Source organism: Cryptotermes secundus, unplaced genomic scaffold (assembly GCF_002891405.2).
Source record: "Cryptotermes secundus unplaced genomic scaffold, Csec_1.0 scaffold721, whole genome shotgun sequence".
NCBI lineage: Eukaryota > Metazoa > Arthropoda > Insecta > Blattodea > Kalotermitidae > Cryptotermes > Cryptotermes secundus.
This window is the reverse complement of record NW_019733845.1, coordinates 813,965-833,896: the sequence shown is the minus strand read 5'-3', so window position 1 is coordinate 833,896 and position 19,932 is coordinate 813,965. Positions and strand designations below refer to the sequence as shown.

The following is a 19,932-nucleotide window of genomic DNA, read 5'->3' as shown; positions in this document are numbered from 1 at the left end:
TGACAATAAACGGAACAAAATAATAAACCAGCATATTACATGATACATTTAAAATATGACTGTAAGGTTAACTTCGTGAAATTACCTTTAATTTTAATTTATTGGTGCTTAAAGCTGATTTTCGAAAATGCCACCGCCGGCCGCAACACAGGTTGCCGCTCGGTTGTGAACCGCGCCGGACTTACCAACCCACCCCGCCTTAGGTACCTCTCAGGTGTCGAGATAACGAGAACGCTCTGTCTGTAGCTGGCTAGAAATAGCGACCCGACAGCTGACAGATACGGTTGACGCGAGGGCGTGTACGGGAGTGAAAAAACGGTCATAACTCCGTAACCGTCCAAAATCGGACATATGTTTATATGAACTTTTTTGATCACAAAATCCTAGGAAATCACCTCTTGCAGTTATGCCCTAAAGTCGTGAAACACCCTGTATACTGCAAATGGCATCTTTTGGCAATTTGTATATATAAGCCCCTGTCAGTCCACAACAGATTCAGCCTTATTTTCATTAGCTCATGCTAGACCGGCAATTTAGGCACCTCAACGATCATAAGCTTCGCCGCCGCAAAATTTAATTCTCGTGTTCTGTCGGGCTTCGCCTTATGCAGTATTCCGAACATTTGCATTTTCACCATCTTCTGTGGCTTCTGGGTGTAGACTGCTCTACGCCTTGGGATATTGGTGGTGTTGCGGAGAACCTTGATTTCTAGGCCCTGTACTTTCGAATCGTGGGTATTTGCCGCAAATCTCAACGCAAGCATACGGCATTGCAGACATAAATAATGCTCTGTGGATGGTACATTTCATCTTAGAGCTTAATCGCTCACTTTTCAATGGAGGACATGATCTAATAAATGTTGCGAAGGCAGTGGACTCGATGATTTCTGTATCTAATCCTTTTACCGAAAAATATACAGATGTTGTACATGACTCACGAAGGGAGTTCTTCGTCTGTTCAATATGATATGACACCCAACCGATCTAACTTTCTTGACATAAAATTGCATTTCTTTTGTTCCAGCGCTCACACTGCGTCTCAGTCACATCCAGACTTGGCTGCAGCGTTCAGAGAACATACCCTTCTTTGCTCTCAGTCGCATATACATAGGTGCCAGCAGCAAACACACCTAGATATACACTAGTATTTTTGATGGAGGGGGGAGGTTCATTTATACATACGCTGTACAACGCGTGGTACTCCTTTTCTCTTGGCGTAAACGTTTCGCCTTCATCCGAAACTCTGAATTTTCTCTCGGCAAAAATATGCTAACAGGCTTGATTATACTAACGGAAATTTTAATTTGAACTTATACGCACTGTTGTATGGTCCCTATCCGCAGAGAAATCTCCACTGCGTCTTATGGCCGCCCACCTGTACATTTCTCCAGGTACTTCGATTTACCCTGCCAATCTTCGTTCACCATCATCTAGAATTGGTACAATAAGCTACAAGTAGCCAAAGTACCAAATGGTCTGTGTCACTCCAATAAAAGCAATAATTAAAGTATCGTGTCTATATCCCACCCCTTGGCTCCCTTTCTCCCAACGTCAACCTAAATATATTGGGTGCACGCGGTAGCGTAGTTGGTTGAGGCACTATTCTACAAGCCGGAAATTTGCGGGTTCAAGTCCCGATAAATTCAACGGATTTTTTCGTTTGACCTAATCCTTCCAGCCGCACTATGACCCTGGGTTTGACTCAGTCTCTAACATAAATGAGTATTAGGAATTAATTAAATAATTTTCCTGGGGATTAAAGCGAAGCCGGCGCGTAAAGCTGACAAACTTACCGCCATTTTTGAGCCGATTGTCTAGATAATGTGAGACCCTCAACGTGTCACAACCCTATGGGCCTCCATGGTCTGTTACAGGGATAGTTTTACTTATATATATATAGATAGATAATTCTGATAATAGTAGGAGACGGGCACAAGTTATGAAGCTCCTCGTTGTCATTTTCCTTAACCTCCACTTATTTCATTTTTCTTCGGTCCAAATATTCTCCTCATGTACCCTGTTCTCAAACACCCTTAGCGTATATTCATCCCTTAATATCAGAGAGCATATTTCAGACCCATACATAACATCCTGGCATAATTGTAATTCTGTAAATTTTAATTTTTACGTTTTTAGACAACAAATGATAAACCAAGAATTTATTAATTGAATGCTTATCCGAATTTAATTTGTTCTTTAGCTTCATATGAATCAAAAATTGATTCGTTGTTGTCTTTCCCAAATATTTTAACTTTGCCACATTTCAGAGGCTCTTCTGGCTGTTTTCTTGGTCTGATATTGTCTGCACTCCTCCAGGCAGTCATCAAGGCATATTCTGTTATTTACTCGTACTTCTAGACTTGGACCTCCGATCTACGGCCCGCGGGCCACATCCGACCCGCGATGTGATTTTATCCGGCCCGCGAAAGAATTGTGCAGAAATGTGCCAATTGAATTAATTTTCCAATGAGTACTGTTAAAAAAATACTTGTTTATAGATTTCAACTGATGTTTGTATGTCACACAGGATTTAGCATCACTTCACAGCATGCATGGCACTACAACAGGAGATGAANAAAGAACGCGGAAGAACAGTGAGACCTCACAAACAAGTGAAAGTGCAACCAATAACATAAGTTGAACTTTAATCCACGAACTTTTAACAATAATAATAATTGAACTAGTTAAAAAAGAACTAGATACAGTAGTGAGTGTAAGTAAAATGAGACTGAAAAACAAGTGAAAGTGTAACCAGTGACGTGAATTGAACCTTGATTCACGAACTTTTAACTTTTAACAATTAAATTAGAATAATAATAATTTTAACCTGTGTTTTATAAAAGAACTCGATATATTAGTGAGCGTAAGTCTGGATAAGATACAGGGTCGAATGAGTGAAAAGTGAATGTGATGGCGTGTAATTATACTGCCGTGTTCATACACCTGAGGATGACCTCTCGAGGTCGAAACATGTAGTGATAATAAAAACGTGTTGTGTAGTCGGTAAATTCACTCTACTATTGATTAAACACACAACAGGATGCAAGAAACGATTGGTATAAAATACGTTTGGTTAGCCAAATCACAAAAGCTTATGAGGATGCAGGAATATCAAAGCTAATGTTTCTTAACTGTGTTATCCACCAACAAGCACTCTGTACAAAACTCGTTGATATGAGCTCTGTTTTAAAACCTGTTATTTCTGTCGTTAATTTCATTCGCTGTCTTGCACTTAACCATCGCCAGTTTCGGTCTTTTCTCGAGGAATGTGATTTCGAGCTTACTGACCTGACATATTATACTGCAGTTCGATGGCTTAGCTGTGGAAAGGTTCTTTCGCGCTTCTTTCAGCTCAGGAATGAAACTGATATATTTCTTACCGCGAAAAACCATCACGAACCACTTTTATCAGATACCGAGTGGCTTTGGAAATTAGCATTTTTTGCTGATCTGGTGAACCATATGAACCATTTGAATTTAAAGTTGCAGGGTGAAAATAACTTATTCTGTGATTTATTTGCACTTATCAAGTCATTCAGAGCAAAGTTGATACTTCTGGAAAGCCAAGTGAAAAACTGTAACTTTGTTCATATGCTATACTGTGCAGAGTTGCATAAAAAGTGTGAAGCAGAATGTAGTCATTTCAGATTTGAAAGAACAATTTCGGAAGCGATTTGCTGATTTGGATGCCAGTGCTCAGGAAACTAGATTGTTTCAAAATCCGTTTGACTGTGATGTTGCAGATGTCCCAAGTCAAATTCAAATGGAAATTATTGAATTTCAGGAAAATTATCATATATTAAAGACAAATACAGGGAAAGAAATTTGATCGAATTTTATAAATTTGTAAACTCTGAGCAATTTCCAAATTTAAAAATTTGCTTGTAAATTTATCTCCATTTTTGGGACGACATATCTGTGCGAACAAACTTTTTCCCAGATGAAGTACATCAAGTCGAAGTACAGGGCAAATTTATAACTTTGCCTTTTTATTTGTGTTATCACCTAATCGATTTGCACCATCAACACAGGCCAGCAGTTGATGTGTCCATTTCAATTTCAGTCCTACCTTGTTTTCTTGGACCTTCCTAATAATGAGTTCTGAAACAAATTTGAGAAGCAATGGCGATAAATAATCTCCTTGTTTTAGTTCATTTTGAATAGGAAACCAATACAGGCTTTACTATACGCGTAGCTTTAATTGAAACACGTTTCAATAAGCCTGACTCTTTTCATTGGCACCCCAAACTCTATGAGAATATTTTACTACGTACAATACTGCTTTCCTAGCTGAATCATATACTTTCTTCAAGTCTATAAATAGTTAATATATTTCTAATTGTACTTCCATTTTTCTCTAGTATCTGATGAAAGCAAAGACCCTGATCACTAGTTAATCTACTACGTCAATCTCCACACTGAGTGTGCTCAACAATTTCGTGTACGTGTGAACAGTTTCCCCTGCCGGCTGTGGGAGAATGGAGGGCGCTGCGTCCGAAGCCACTTATAGCCGTCCTGTTGCCCCTTCTCTGCTACAGCCACGCGTGTCACACTGCTTCAGATGTGGCAGAACTCACCTGGGCTCCTTCCCCTTAAGGGAAGGGGTGGGGTCACTACAACTCTGTTGGATTCCTTGCAGTAGGGATAAGTAGCCAGATGGTTAGCTCAGGGTTGGGTCCGCTGAAAAGAAGGCCTGTTCCTGGGACTTAATTGCAGGGAAAGGAGGAACGTTTCAGCAAACGCGCTTGCACACAATAATGACTGTGAGTGGCACTGAACTGCGATTTATTGAAGAGCACTGGCGGCCCATTGTAGCATCCTGTTGCACTTTTCGCTTAATGCCAATTAGTTTTTCTTTTTTTCAGTCTCACGTGCAAAACTATGATCTACAAAATTTGTTCAAATTTATTCATTTTAAATTTTAAAAGCCCATCAGTACATGTTTCGACCAATGTGGTCATCATCAGGTGTTAAATTTAATGAGCGAGGAAACTGCTCTCTTCTTTTCTTGCTTATGTTGTTAATATATGTTTCCTGGATGCGCATGCGTGTTTGAGCTGGTGTGCTACGTGTCTTGTTCCCGAATGCAGTATTGCACGTGAGACTGCAAACTTATCGGCACTACACTGATATGCCCTTAGACGAGGCTATATAGAGGAAATTAAGTTGTTTGAAGTCTCCCTATTTTAGGTCGGTATATAGGGGAGAGAAAAGAAAAGGTAAAGTTGTCCCTGTGCTTAATTAATTAAGCACCAAGCCATGAAGACCTATGGGAAGTGGGGTATAGTTCCACCATTCTTGACCTCAGCACTAGATGGATGTGAGTGACCAGCTCCAAACCTCGGCCGCTTTACCCCCGGGGAAAGAATTCCCGATACCCATTCTATAGGATGGTGGAACCTGGACACGGTAAGGTAGAAGGTAACGCTATCCCTGTAACACGCCGTGAAGGCCCATACGGTTGTGAGACGTTGCGGGTCCCACATTATCTAGAAAATCGGCCCAAAGATAGCGGTAAGGTTGTCAGCTTTACGATCCGGCCGCACTTTACCCCCCAGGAAAATTCCTGATATTAATTTCTGTTAGAGGATGAGTCGACCCCAGGGCCATAGTGCGGCTGGAAGGATTACATCAATTGAAAAAATCAAATGATTTAATAGGGACTTGAACCCGCGACCTTCCGGCTTGTAGCATAGTGCCTCAACCAACTACGCTACCACACGGAGAGAAATGATATGGCTCACTCAGTGAGGACTCTGTTTTATATACGAGTATATATATATATATATATACCTGAGTACAGGACAAAGCAAAATGTGGGTTGCAGAATGGAAAGGTCTTAATAATGAAGAAGTAATAAGAATGCATTTCGTTGTAATGTAGACCTGTAACATAACGCCAGATACCAATTGATATAGGCTTGGTTATCGGATGTGGAAACATACATAGCCTCTTTCAGGGCAGAAATTTAGATAGAATAGAAGGGAAATTGGGGTGAATGAAAGAAAATTAAAAGCAGACAAACGGGTATGAAGGAAAATGAGACAGAATTTGTTAAATAATTAATTACGGGAGGGATAAATGGCGGGAAAATATTGATAAAGAGAAAGAAAAAAGTAGAAAATGAAAGAAGAAAGCCACAAAAGAAAAAGACGTAAAATTATTTAGCATTGTCCTCAATTGCACACAAGATTCAGAAGTAGCGTTGCGACTGTCACTTGGTTATCCAAACGGACAATTCCTCCTGGCGGTTTGAACGCCTACATTCCTTATGCAAGGGAACCAGTTGGGGTAACCCCGGCTTGGGAAAGACTTCTACATTCACTTCCTAAATATAAGCAGTATTGTAAATACATCCATGTCAGATGGGCCCCTTGTAATCACGGCATGGCGCGTCCTCAGGTTGCGGATGGAGGAGACGCCCTCCAGATAGGGAGGGTAGCTGTCAATATACTGAATAAGCAGTCGCAGACAGCCGACAAGTGTTGATCCTCCAGCTTGGAGGATAGGTGTAGAACTGACAACTCCTCACAGTAAAAAATAACGTTTTTCTTTTCGAAACGGTACCAAGGGCCCCAGACTTCTACGGATTCTTTGGAAAGACCTAAGAAATTGAAAATATACATGAAATTTGGCACATGGAATATAGAGAGTACGTATAGGGTAGGTTCACTGGCAGTATAAGTCGTGGTTCGGCGAAGTATATTCAGAATTATGAGGTCAAATGGAACAGACTTAATTGCAATTGTTTCACTATCCAAGTCAAGTAAATTATGAAAATATGAACAGTGTAATACGTGAAGCCCCCAGGCATGTTATTAACCTAAATTGGGAATATCGGAAAGACGAAGTTAATGAGCTTGCAACACACATTAAGAACAAGAATAGTAGATACTTATACAGAAGAATAATTGGTTTTCAGAAGGGCTACCAACCTAGAACTGAGTAAAAGATGCGAATGGTGATCTGCTTGCAGATTACAACATTTTGAATCGGTGGAAAATTTATATTATATTGAATATACATAGGGTCAGTAATACTAGGCAGATAGAAATATATACAGCTGAGCTGTTAGTGCCTGAGTGTAGCCCCTTTGAGTTTGAAATTGCTATTGAAAAATTGAAAAATTATAAATCACCAGGTAGTGATCAAATTTCGGCAGAACTCTTTCAAGCAGGAGATCAAGATCCATTAGCTAATTCTGCCCGAATTTGAGTGTGTGGTCTGCTCATGCGCCGTGACCAATGGGCTGCTTGCAGTAAACATGATGCCACGGTCCCGCGCTCAGTTCTTTCCCAAGTCCGACTAATAACACATATTAACTTCTGTACTTTAGTAACGCTTGTCTTCCCAGGAATTTCCTTTCGCTCATCACATCAGTTCAAGGACAACAGCTTCAAGTGGTTACCTTAAGGCAATGAAAAGCAGACCCGACACAATTTGAAGGATTTTACGGTCTCGCAGCCGTGGTTATGAAGAACTATATCTTCTGGAATACAGAGCTGTGTAACCGGTTGAAAATTAACCAACGTTTCGGAGGAACGTGTCACTTCCTTCTTCACTGTTGATGAGTAGACCAAGCAGCAAACCAGCATGAAACGAACAAAAAGCAAATGACTTGTCTTACTCATCAACGCTCAAAATGGATACGGCTTGTTCTTCCAAAAGTCTGTTGATTTGTAACAGTCTACACGGCGTTATATCCCAGAAGGTAGAAATCTACACACAAGTTGCTTCCATGCAACGTTGTCAAACCGCTCTCTCAAGTCGACACTTGGTGTAATGTTCACCTCTCTTGCTTCGTGTTCGGGTGGTCCACACATAAAAATCGACCTCTTGAACAATGATTCTCAGTTTAAAATTACGTCTTTTCTTTAGAAACTGCAAGTGAATTGCCTATTGCCTTGATAGAATGATAACTCTCTAGGAATTGTATTAAGATTATTCTGGTTCGAAATTTTGTCGTGGTATCTGCTAATCTTTACTGAGGTCTTCCAGAACTTCTGTTGGCTCCCATTTCGAATGCGGGATGACACTTTCAAATACGCCACTATGGCCTACTTCCAAATTAATTTTTAAAATTTATGTTTCCTTCCGATCTCGTGTGACGCTTTACAGTCCGTGCAATTGAAATATTATCATTAATGATGTAAAAAGAACCAAATTCAATCGATCGACTCTCTAATCCCTTGAAGGATGACATAAAAGTCTGTTTCCACGCCTTGTGGACTTACGATTCGGAACCTTTCTACAGACTTATGTTGGGCTCTCTGTTGCTTTGTGATTCTTAGGAGTGTAAAAGGGAATGTAATTTTATAGTCCACATATTTCCTAAACGCGTTCTTCGCGCATTACCCATCGTCTTGTTCTTATCTAAGACACGTCCTGCCATTATTCAGAAACACAACATTTTCTAGACTGGATTCTGTCTCCGTCTTCAGGCAAAACATACTCAGTTGGGCCCAATCGATAGAACCAGTCCTTATCTTCCGGAGATAGGGGCTAGATTTATTGATTGGGCCCAAAGGGGTAGGTTTGACCTGAAGACGGAAACAGAATCCAGTCTCCGAAAGACTGTGTTTTTAAATCAAAAGGAACAGTGTTTTTGATGAAACAGGATAGTAGATGATGTCCAGAAATATAATACTTTTACTATATCATTTGTCTCGTCTTTATACGTCTCCCGTTAATTACCAGTGAATTAACTGATCTCCCTGGTTATGACTTCCCATCAGCATCACTGGAATATTTCCTTCCCTGCCCCGTGCTCAAGAAATGTATTTGAACTACAATGTTTCTCCACTTAATCTTACACTCCAATTGTAGAATCATTATAGATACGATAGGCCCCTTTTCCTTAATAAATTCGATATTGAAGCTGATTTTAACTACATGAGACTGATCGCTTCAAACTCTGAATAAGGAGGCAGCAACTTTCTCCGACACACTGATAACAAATTTTACAATTTCTAGCCTACTTTCCATATTTGGAAAAAAAAAAGTAGGCGTACGAGATCACTTTGCTGTTTGTGTGTGTATATCTGAGTGTGTATCCCTTCCTATCAACTTCTGAAAGTCTGAAACTCAGCCCATCTCTAGGTTGTACTTAATAAAATCCTCCCACCATTCTGTGTGTCGGTATATGCAGTCCCAATCGTTGCTAGGAAACGGCTCTGTAAACACGTTCCCATGCAACGAATACAAGAAACAATTGAAAAATTGTCGGACGTGTCATTTTCTACGCAGTCCGTGTTGTATCGTAGGAGGGTCTGTGGGTCTATCTGTGTATTTCCCTATTTTCGCTATGCAACGACTCTGTAAAAACGTTCCCGCGGCATTGTAAATTTGTTGGAGGAGTATTTTTAAATGATGCCCGTGTCGTGTCAAAGGAAAGTAGACCAACAGTTCTTCCCATAACTTCTTCTTACACGTTGCGATATCTACAAAACTCCGTGGCCTGTAGTCCGCAAGCGAACTATACCGACTGAGCGACCGCCGCTTGTCGGCGAAGTTAGTGCCAAGTTTAGCGGATAGAGGGTGTCACGTGGTCAGGGCAACGATTTCCCATGGTCGTTAATCTCGGGTTTCTAGACCGGAGCCGCTATTTAATTGCTCCTCAGTTATCCTCACGAGGCTGAGTGTACACCGTTCCAGACCCACTACTTCTCAGAAAATCTGGTAGCGACGGGAATCGAATACCTATAAGAATCTAGGTAACTAGTAACTAATCAAAGTTCAACGCTGCTTGTACGCCATTAGACGAGCTCCTCAACTGGATGATCTACTTTCCATTCTCGCAAGTTAGTTCTCTGGNTAGTAGTAGTAGAAGTAGTAGTAGTAGTAGTAGTAGTAGTAGTAGCCACTGCAGCACTATAGACGTGGGGCTAGTAACCCTGAGAATTTTAAATTTTAATATTTAATATTTGGAAAAAATTTAAAGGAGTTTTCTAAAATCGGAACTGAAGATTTTAAAAGTGCCAGTTCATGAATGTCAAAATCGACGTGTGTGGGTGACAAAGATGATGTACGAATCAGACAAATAGCAGCGAAGTAGATCCTGTTAGCCAATTGGGAAGACCTGTGTGTTTTTAATTTTAAACTGGGTGCAGTGTGACAGCTACGTGAGTGTATACACCTGATGATGGCCGTTTGCGGCCGAAACATGTAGTGTAGAAGGAGACAAAACGAAAGACCTACAGTAAATTGTTGCACTTAGGACGGAATTTATATCATATATAGTTCTCTGGAATTCTCCCGAGATTTATGAACATCGGTGGATTAAATGCCAATGTCCGTTATTTAGTAAGGAAATTGACAGAAGTTAGCAGCTCAGTAAGGGATATTAACATCTGCGTTTCACGAAACGTTGATTCAGTTGTATCCTACCGCATGAGACATTCCCACTTCGTAGTATTACATTACGCAAGTGTGACATTTCCAAGACGCGCGTAACGGCAGGCTTCTAGTTTCTTATTTGCACGGCATATGAATCGATAGTTTTAAGACGCAGCTCCTTTTTTAAGCAGCTGATCGATATATTCGATGCCCTTAACCAGATATTGTGCACTCACCTCCGTCGTTCTCAGTTAGACGCGTTCTGAGGGAGTTGCATCCACTGGAAGGTAAAGCAAGGGAAGTTCCAAGTTGATTATTAACTTCTCATTTACACTAAGATCTCCCAAGGACATTTTTTCGCGCTTTTCCAAACAAAATAATATTCGTCTTTATTCGTCTGTGGTCTAGTGGTCAGAATTCCTGCCTACATATCCAGAGTTCCCGTGTTCGATTCCTGGCGCTACCAAATTTTCTGAGAAGTAGTGGGTCTGGAACGGGATCCACTCAGCCTCGTGAAGATAATTCAGGAGCTATTTCAAGGAAACAGAGGCTCCGGTCTAGAATTCCGAAATTAACGGCCGTGGGGATTCGTTGCGCTGACCACGCGACACCCTCTATCCGCAAAAGATTTTGCCGATAAGCGGCGGTCGCTCGGTTGGTATAGTTCACTTGCGGACTAAAGACAGGAAGTTTGTTTTTGTTTTATTCTTTTTTATCCGCATCTTTCACAATTTCGCAATATTTCGATGGGGGGGGGGATTGTGTTAATTGGGAAAGACATCGAAGAAAGAAGGCATTTTTTTTTATTTCACACCAACGCGAAAGTCTCCCGTGTAATATTTTCCATGAGGTTTCCAGTCATAGCAGTACGTGAGCGTCACGTGACCCGGTCACATTACCCACGGTAATTATGAACACTGAATGAAGCATGACCTATTTAGCCATGGGCTCAGGGTAAATCTTCACTCATGTTCGTTCAGTTGCATACGAGTACAGGCGCTCTCTTGGAGTAGCTCTATCAGCTAACGGAATCTCAAGGTATATAGTTGCTATTCAAAATGTAACCTATCGTAAGAGAGCTCATTTATTTACAATAAATCTCTACAGAACACTTTTTAGTATTATATCACATTTTTATTTTTTATCTTAAAACTAACCAATTTCATGGAGTTCATACCTTCTTGAGAAAGTACCAGCCCTCAGCTACTGAAGAATGTCTCAAGATTTCAAGGAAATCGAACGCTCATTACCGTGTTCACAAGAGCCCGACACTGATCCAAATCCCGAGCCAGATGAATCCAATCCATACCATATCATCCTATTTTCCTAAGATCCATTTTAATATTAATCTTCTATGTACGTATTGGTCTTACTAGTGGTCTCTATTATTCTGGGTTTCCCTCCAAAAACATGTATGCATTTCACTTATAACCATGCGTGCTACATGCTTGCCCATAGCATTTGCTCTAACTTCATCATTCTAATATACTTGGTGATGAGTACAAGTTATGAAGCTCTTCGTTAAGATGTCTGCTCCAACTTCATCCCTCTTCTGACTGAACAATCTCCCCAGCATCCTGTTCTCAGATATCCTCTACGTCATTCCTTTAATGTCATAGACAAAGTTTCACAACCAGACAGAACTACAGGAAAAACTTTAGTTTTTCAATTTTTACATTTTTAGAGAGCAGCAGAAGAGAGGACAAATGTTCTGAACTGAATAATAGCAAGCCATACTTTAAAGTTCTCCGTAACCAATGCCCTTCTCTTTTGCCACCTTAAAGTATCCCTGATTTTATTACGCGTACCTCAGTAATAACAGAAGAACAGAAAAGCGCATGACCTAACAGAATAAAAACGTGGCGAGGTTGAAGGTAGTTGTTTTGACTAGCAAGTCTTCAGACAATCGGTTGGATCTGCTATTATCTCGTAACCTGTCTACAGTCACACCCTATCAAGCGCACAAAGTAAAAATTTCAGATTTGAATGCAGCTTCACTTGTCGTAGGATATTTAATGCTAACAAATTAAGTCTAACTAATCCTTTCTATCCTACGTACATATATCTCACTTAGAGAAAATCCCCTCCCTCACAGCCTTATTTGGTTTTTTCTTTTTGTTATCTGAGAAGGTCGCTGGAAGAAATCTCTTCCGCGATCTCTCAAAATCTAAAAATTGTCTATTGTTGGATTTTCATCAATAACATTTATACCTTACATATGAATATGATCAATATAGGATCACATTTTTAAAATGAAATCCAGCATTGAACCTGCAAGAAATGAATTGAGAGGCAGTAATAACGCATGTTATAAAAATATTACGTTATTTAAATTTGTTCAGTATAAAATTAATGTACATAATTGTTGACATTGCTTATGTTTATTCAGGATTCATTAACGACTTATAGGGTTTTATGCCACCTATTCAATTCGTTAGAAAGGGCGTATTTGTATTGTAGTAACTATGCAGTGTACAATGGAGTGTAAATGTGAAAGATGCAAATTTCAGTTCCAGTATTTCGAATTTACATTTCAAGAAATGAACGTGGTTGCAAATAGAGTCATGTTAATTGAATCCTATTGGTTGTAATTTTCATATCCCTCTTGTTTTGCGTATATACTATACAGTTTTTAATATTAATTATACTTAAGAACCCTCAGTTTGTAAGCACTGTGTGTGGTCGTTACACTTCTCTAATTATTCAGTTCCTTGTACAAATAAAGTGTAAAAGTTTTAAAAACTGACTTACGTGCTTCTCCTCTTAGTGTAAATTTCCAAAAGTTGTAACTACTCAAATAAACACTGATATATTTGTAGGCTCCTTTCATTTTATTCCATATGTTTTCTACATTTAAAGTATTCAAGAATTATGTATGTGAATTTTGTTATGTTATCTTCTCGCCCCTGCCCTGGAAGACCATTCTTTGTAGCAATAGAAAATAGCTGACATGTAGAATAAGAGGCAATCGATATATGTTGCCGCCCAAGTGATCGATCTTGCGGTTCATGGATGCAAACTGCTGCAGTTTTAATTAAGCACGCTACTGTTTAGTAAGTTGTTTTATATGCCGTGGCCAAAAGACTTGCTTGAAGAGCTGGACTGACTGGAAGACAAACTTTTGGTACCATGACCGCTACTCCCGGAAGAAGCGACGCTTGAAGAACTCGACTGACTGCCACTGCCTCCCAAGCCACCTCCACTGCTGCTGCTGCCGCTGCTCTGAGAAGAAGAAGAACTTCCGGAACCTCCCAATCCTCCTTCAGAATGACTTTCGCTTCTAGCGCTGCTGGAAGATTGGCTACCTCCAACTCCGCCGACAATTCCACCATGGCCTTTACCACCTAGTCCTGGTCCTCCTCCAATGCCTGGACTTACATCATGAATTCTACCACCCCCGATCCCTGGTCCTCCTCCAACGCCAAACCCTGGTTTTCCTCCTATTGCTCCAGCCTGGCTTCCAGCACTACTGGATGCTCCAGACTGGCTACCAGAACCTCCATGTCCGTGTCCGCCAAATGAGGAACTCCCAGAACTACTTGAGGCCTCAGACTTGCTGCCGCTGACTCCACCGAACCCAGGCCCTGCCACTACAGGCTGATGGCCACGATGATGATCTGGTGAACGCCGCAGTCTCAGAGCTTCGTCTTCCCCGTCCCAAGAGGGAACGGCATACACCAGTGGATAGGGCACGAACGGGTCTTGGACGAGGAGAGCTGTAAATAAAGTTACACTGTTTAGTCCAGCCCTCCTTGAAGCCTTCCCCATGGCGGCTTACTTCAGTACAGGACATCTCACGGCACGTCGAACCACATATTCCTGTGCCGTATTTGGGTCTGTGTCTGAACTGTTTTTATGATATTTCACCGGTTTTGACTAGAGCAATTCTGAAACATTCTTTGCATAAAGCGCATAATATTAAAGCAGACTAAAGCCTACCGTCCGCCCAAATGTTTCACAAGTGAAACTACTCAGTGGAATTCAATGGTGTTTCCTTGTGAATGTGCACACTAGAATAGGTTTAACGGATTTCATTTTGACCAAATCTGGATCATTACTTTATAGCAGTCACAAATTAAGCTTCATCAGATTTGTCAATTGCAGCTCATCTACAAATTATTAACATTCGACTTGCCGTGACCCATAAAGAATTTCATTTTGATATTTTTCTCGGTGGTAGCGTAGTTGGTTGAGGTACTATGCTACAAGCCGGAAGGTCGCCGGTTCGATTCGCAATGAGGTGAATTTTTTCAATTGACCTAATCCTTCAAGCCGCACTATGGACCTGGGGTTGACTCAGCCTCTAACAGGAACCTGCCTGGGGTAAAGGGTTGCCGGCACATAGGCCGACAATCTTACCGCCATCTGTGAGCTTATTGTCTAGAAAATGTGGAAGTCTCGAAGTCTCACAATCCTATGGGCCTTCACGGCCTGTTACAGGATAGCTTTATCTTTTATCTTTTTTATGTATATTTAATAAATTAGGAGAATCAATGCGACTCTGTACAATGCAGTATATATAGCATGCAACAATAGGTTAGCAAGATCAGTGTTAGTGACATATGCTGAACGATAATGAAGATATTTTGAAAATATGGCGTTACCCAGCTGGAGTACACTTCGTCTCTCTCCTTTGGAATGTTCATGGGAATTCATAAAAATATGAAATATTTTTAAAAGTACATTTTATGAAAGAGAAAATCTTTAAGACTCAAAGAATAAAATGTTAGGATGAAATTTGACTATTCCAAAAAAAGTGTAATATACAAAAAAAAACTGAGAAATTTTAAGAGTATCTAATCAGCAGATCATTTGTAAAAGAAAAAGTAGCATAGACTGAAAAAATAGCAGAAGGGGGCTGAACAATATCTCACTTTTATTACTACCCTCTGCCGATCGCAGTGGTCGCGCGGTCAAAGGCATGAACCGTCTTCGCTCACTAGGACACTGGAATCCTGGGTTCGAATCCCACTCATGGCATGGATGTATGTCTGCATTTATTCTCTGCCTGTGTAGGTATCGGCCTTGCGACGAGCTGATCCCTCGTCCAAGGAGCCCTACCGACTGTCTTACGATTAAGAAACTAAAGTGAAACAAAGCGTTTCAGGCACATCCCATGCTTCAAGGTGGAAGCAACAGGTGAAGGAGAGAAAGAGAGAGAGAGATTGCTAAACTCCGTAGAGAGTTTCTGAAATATACAACAGTAACCTTTAATATTAAACTCCATGATACACAAATTCTGGTTCAGTCAGCATAATAGAAATGCTACACTATTTTTAAACATTGCTGAAATGTTAATAGTACAGCATCTTCGAAAATTGTTTCACTGTTCGATACAACAATAAAGTAAAATATAAACTATTCTTCTCACGAAATAATCGTCCTATTCTCTGTTACGTTAACAATAAAAAGTACACTTGAATAATTTAATACGTGGTCTTATTATCAACCTATTTCATGTTATAGATTGAAAAGAAATATTTAATTAATAACTTGATATAATTAACAAAAAGTTAGCAGTTTCTCTTAATTAGACCTATAAAATGAACATTACGAAAGCTATGAATTTATATATGAGTTTCTTATATTTTCTTAGAACAAACGCCCTCTTCCTCTAAACAGTACTCATTAACTGATCTTTGTAATGGACACGCAGTGTGTATTTCATGAGATATGAACTGGACTTTCAAGTGTTATTTCGACAGATTTCAGGCTTTAAATAACTAACAAATATGCAGGAAAGTTTTCAAGAGTTAACTGACTAATTGACCGAGTGTCTAATTCCATGTGAGCAGAGAAGAATCCGCATGGTAAGGGACCCTTGGACCAAGTAATACAACGTTCCGAGAGTTAAAAATTATTAAGTTTGTGTAATAGAAGAGCAAATAGGATATTACCAAGGCTTGGCCGATGTCAAATTAATGGATCCATCTGCCTTTGTGAATTAATATAAATTGTGACAGAGTTTAAGTAAGGAAGTGAATATTTTGCAATAGATTTTGTTTAAATAAAAAACACTGAAGTGGGTGTAATTTAAATTCAAAATAATGGCAGAGCTAATAATATATTTGAGAAATTATTTAGAATTTTATTTATCCTATAATTAATAAAGTAAAACAATGTTTCCTTTCATGAAAATCGGCACAACATCCACTTGCATGAGGTGTTGAATTTCTCCTTTAATATTAAAAATGTGACTTAAATGGGGTCTAAAATCTGAGTAATGAAACTGGGGATTTCAACTGGGATGACGCACTTAGACAAACTGAGACGCCGAATCGTCTGCTTTTAGTTAGAGTCCTAAATGTAAGGAACTTTTAAAAACCGGACAAAGCTATAAGAATGCAGTTTGGAATAACGAGTGAAGACGAAGAATTAAAACTCAACAAAATTGATCAGCAAAAGTTTCAGTAATGCACTGAAGCTCTGCTTTTACATTTTCACCAATTTTTAATTGGGCGAGAGAATGATAGTTATCTTTAAACTTGGAAATATATTTTCAGTAGTCTTTCGGTTTAGTTCTCAGATTGTCATCCATAGACTTTAACCTATGGATATATGCGGATTTTAGGATGTTTTGAACCAATTTACAGTAATAATAAAATTTTCATAGCGGTATGCACCTTTAGATTTCTGTTGTCTTCTAAAGCACTGACTGTTATTCTTAATATAAAATTCTAACGAATCAGAAAACTGAAGTGGAAAAGCAGGATTCTTGGCTCTTACATAAGAAATTACTAAATTTATTGTTTCAGGCTGAAAGGAAGTAAAATTACAAACTGCAGAGTCAACAGCATTCATATTTGGGACAAAAGACCAATCAGAATGACGTAAAACTTTGTAAAGCAACAGGTAAAACCCTCGAGCATAGTTGCTGTATGGGTCAGGGAAATATGACGCCAGTCTAAAGTTACATCCAAATCAAGGACAAGTTGTGAATGGCAATGATGATGATGATGATGATGATGATGATGATGATGATGATGATGATGATGATGATAAAAAGCACAAAATACGAATAATTATTCTTACCAATTTATATTAAAGTTACTGAACTAGCTCACTGCGTGACTGATGCCATGACAGTGCGTGGTTTGATCTGAGAAGCTTGTAATTATCCGCTTCCCCCACAAATTATCCCTTCTGTTCTATAATTCAAAGATTCATCACTGTCATTAAATGTCTTTCTCTGAATAATTTTCTTCAGCCACAGTCATTCAGTTTATGTCTATATCCTTGAGACTGAACTTCCCTACTAAATATTTTGCAGTCCTCCTTGGTCTCGAGGTCACGGGTTAGAATCTTTGTGTGGGCACCAGCTACCCCGACAGATTTTCTCGAGACTTTCTTCGCTTTCTTCATGCAATATCTGACACGGTAACATGAAATAGGCCAAGACTACTTAATTTCATATCCTTCCTAATAAAGAATTTCTAATCAACTAACATTCAGCACAATAATAAGCATTTCGGAAAAGTCATTAGATACCACAAAGATTAGTCAATTATTTGATCTCTAATGTGGATTTTAGTATTATACTCTTAGATATAGCCACCAAAATCTTTGCTTTCCATCATGATGTATTTTTCGAATGAAACAATAGCAGCTACACAATAAACATGCCTGCAGGGCTTACGCCAGCACGACTTACTAGTTTCTTAGTTACACAAGGATAAAAAATGGATATTGTTTACTACAATTAGCTTGTAACCTGTTTCAATTATCTATTTATTAAAAAACGAACATTTAGAAGTTTGTAATTATTTAAATATATAAGTCACTGAAACTGTTAGTTCAGGATTTTATTCGGGACAAATTTCGTCAGGAACACAGGTTTTCTGACTGAGGATTTCGTGGTTTTTCTCAGTTCACGCGAAACAGGCCACGACCGCTTCCATCTACATTATTTCTAATTCCCATTCATTAACTTTGTCCCATTTAATGTTTACATCGTCGTTAAATAAGATAAACAAATAAGGAAAACTTTACTTGGTGTCCACTTGATTCACAATAAGACACCCATAATCACTGAACAATTAAATGAAGTTTATCTATTTCCTTTTTGCGACGTCAGAAGAGGTCCAAGTTTGATTAAAATATGTGATATTTTTATACCACTGCTGACTTTAAATGTTCTTCATGCTTGTCAAATACCTTGAAACGTGGCCGACTCTCCGAATGTCACAAAGGCAGAGAGAGCACAGAAGAGAGCGGCAAAAAGCTGCATGGTTCCAGAAATTCTTGGACTTCGATCCCTCTACCAACACTCCAGTCTCGCGTCTGCTGTCGAGCGTCGCCTCTCGATTTCGTTTTATACCCTTACATCTCCCTGGGGATTTCTGTCGCTCTTGTTCGCTAAATTAGCGATGCTCTCAGTTCTTGCACCTTTATCCGTCACTGTGCCCCCCCGCTCTCTCCTGCCAACCGTGATAAATAGTTTGGCCTTGTCCTTCATCACGTAATGTTTGTGTATAATCATGCGAGCAACATAACATTAAACGGGCATTCAAACCTTATGACAAAAATCACACAATGGCATATTGAAAAACAAGATTTGGTACTTAAATACGAAAATTAAGCTAAAATACTACGAATTTTAACCTAAGACAGCAAGGGATTTTTAACTCTCATATATAATTTTTACGAGTAGTTCTAATGAGTGTATTATATATTTTTAGTATTGTGGCGTGCAGGTCCCTTGTTAAGCAGTGACCCTGTAAACAGCGGCCGTTACATGCACTCACCAATAGAAGAACGGTATTTTCTGTGTGGTCCGCGTCGCGCCCGTTGCTATGGAATGGTGCGATAAACACTCCTCTATAACAATAGAAGGCGTGTGTTTTCTGCGCTGTAATGCCGAGGAGTTATTTTGAAGACAATTGGCGCTAGATTTCAGTGGAGAATTCAGATTTGGAGTATTAACCACAGGGCAATGGCGTTACCACGGAAGCTGAAGGATCTCCGTTGTTAAGATTCGTTACCAGGAAACGTCAAGTGAAAATATTGCAAAGGAATAGCCATTGCTGAGAGCTAGAGAGCTATTACCAAGCAACGACTAGTGAAAGCAGACTGAGAAGACAGCGTGGATTGATCTGTAGTGTGGAAATCAGCAATAGTACTGTATTTATTTGTAGTTACGACCTGTAAGTGGTCAATAAATCTAATTACCAATCTGTACTCCATATATACGTGGTGTATCAAAAAGTTCCTGAAATTTGAAATTTGCGCGCGAAAGGTTATGACCACATCGAAATGCCGCTAGGTGTCTCCCCACACGCCCTTCTTGAATCAGTGTGGCAAGCGGCGTCGAGTTGAGTGGTTGGGTTTATTGTTGGTGAACGTATTTCCATTGTTGTTTCCGTGAGTTTGCGGTTTTGCGATGGCTGACCTGAGAGAGCTGCGTGTCTGTATGAAGTTTTGTTTTAAACTTGGGAAAACCGCTGCAGAAACGCGCCAAATGTTGAAGCAAGCTTTTGGTGACAAGAGTTTAGACCAGAANGACACAAACTAACGACTGGCATAAGCGTTTCAAGCGAACATCGACTGATGTTGACGACGTTCGGGACGGCCGTCAACTGGCACCACACCAGAAAATGTC

The 19,932-nt window shown here is 39.7% G+C and overlaps 1 protein-coding gene across 1 annotated transcript; it reads right to left on the bottom strand.

The window, feature by feature from the left end:
- Positions 1-12,446: 12,446 nt before the first annotated feature.
- Positions 12,447-18,643, bottom strand: LOC111868265 (putative glycine-rich cell wall structural protein 1). The gene is made up of 2 exons (XM_023858759.2): positions 18,489-18,643; positions 12,447-14,050 (listed from the first exon to the last, which is right to left on the bottom strand). The coding sequence occupies exons 1-2, from the start codon at positions 18,559-18,561 to the stop codon at positions 13,398-13,400; spliced, it is 726 nt and encodes a 241-aa protein (XP_023714527.1). The 5' UTR covers positions 18,562-18,643; the 3' UTR covers positions 12,447-13,397.
- Positions 18,644-19,932: the final 1,289 nt, after the last annotated feature.

What these genes read in the sequence shown, in the direction of transcription:
- LOC111868265 (XM_023858759.2), bottom strand. Translation starts at nt 18,561, where the DNA reads ATGCAGCTTTTTGCCGCTCTCTTCTGTGCTCTCTCTGCCTTTGTGACA. An exon ending in AGAGTCGGCCACGTTTCAAG is followed by an intron (nt 14,051 to 18,488) that starts GTATTTGACAAG and finishes CTTTATTTACAG; the next exon opens with CTCTCCTCGTCCAAGACCCG.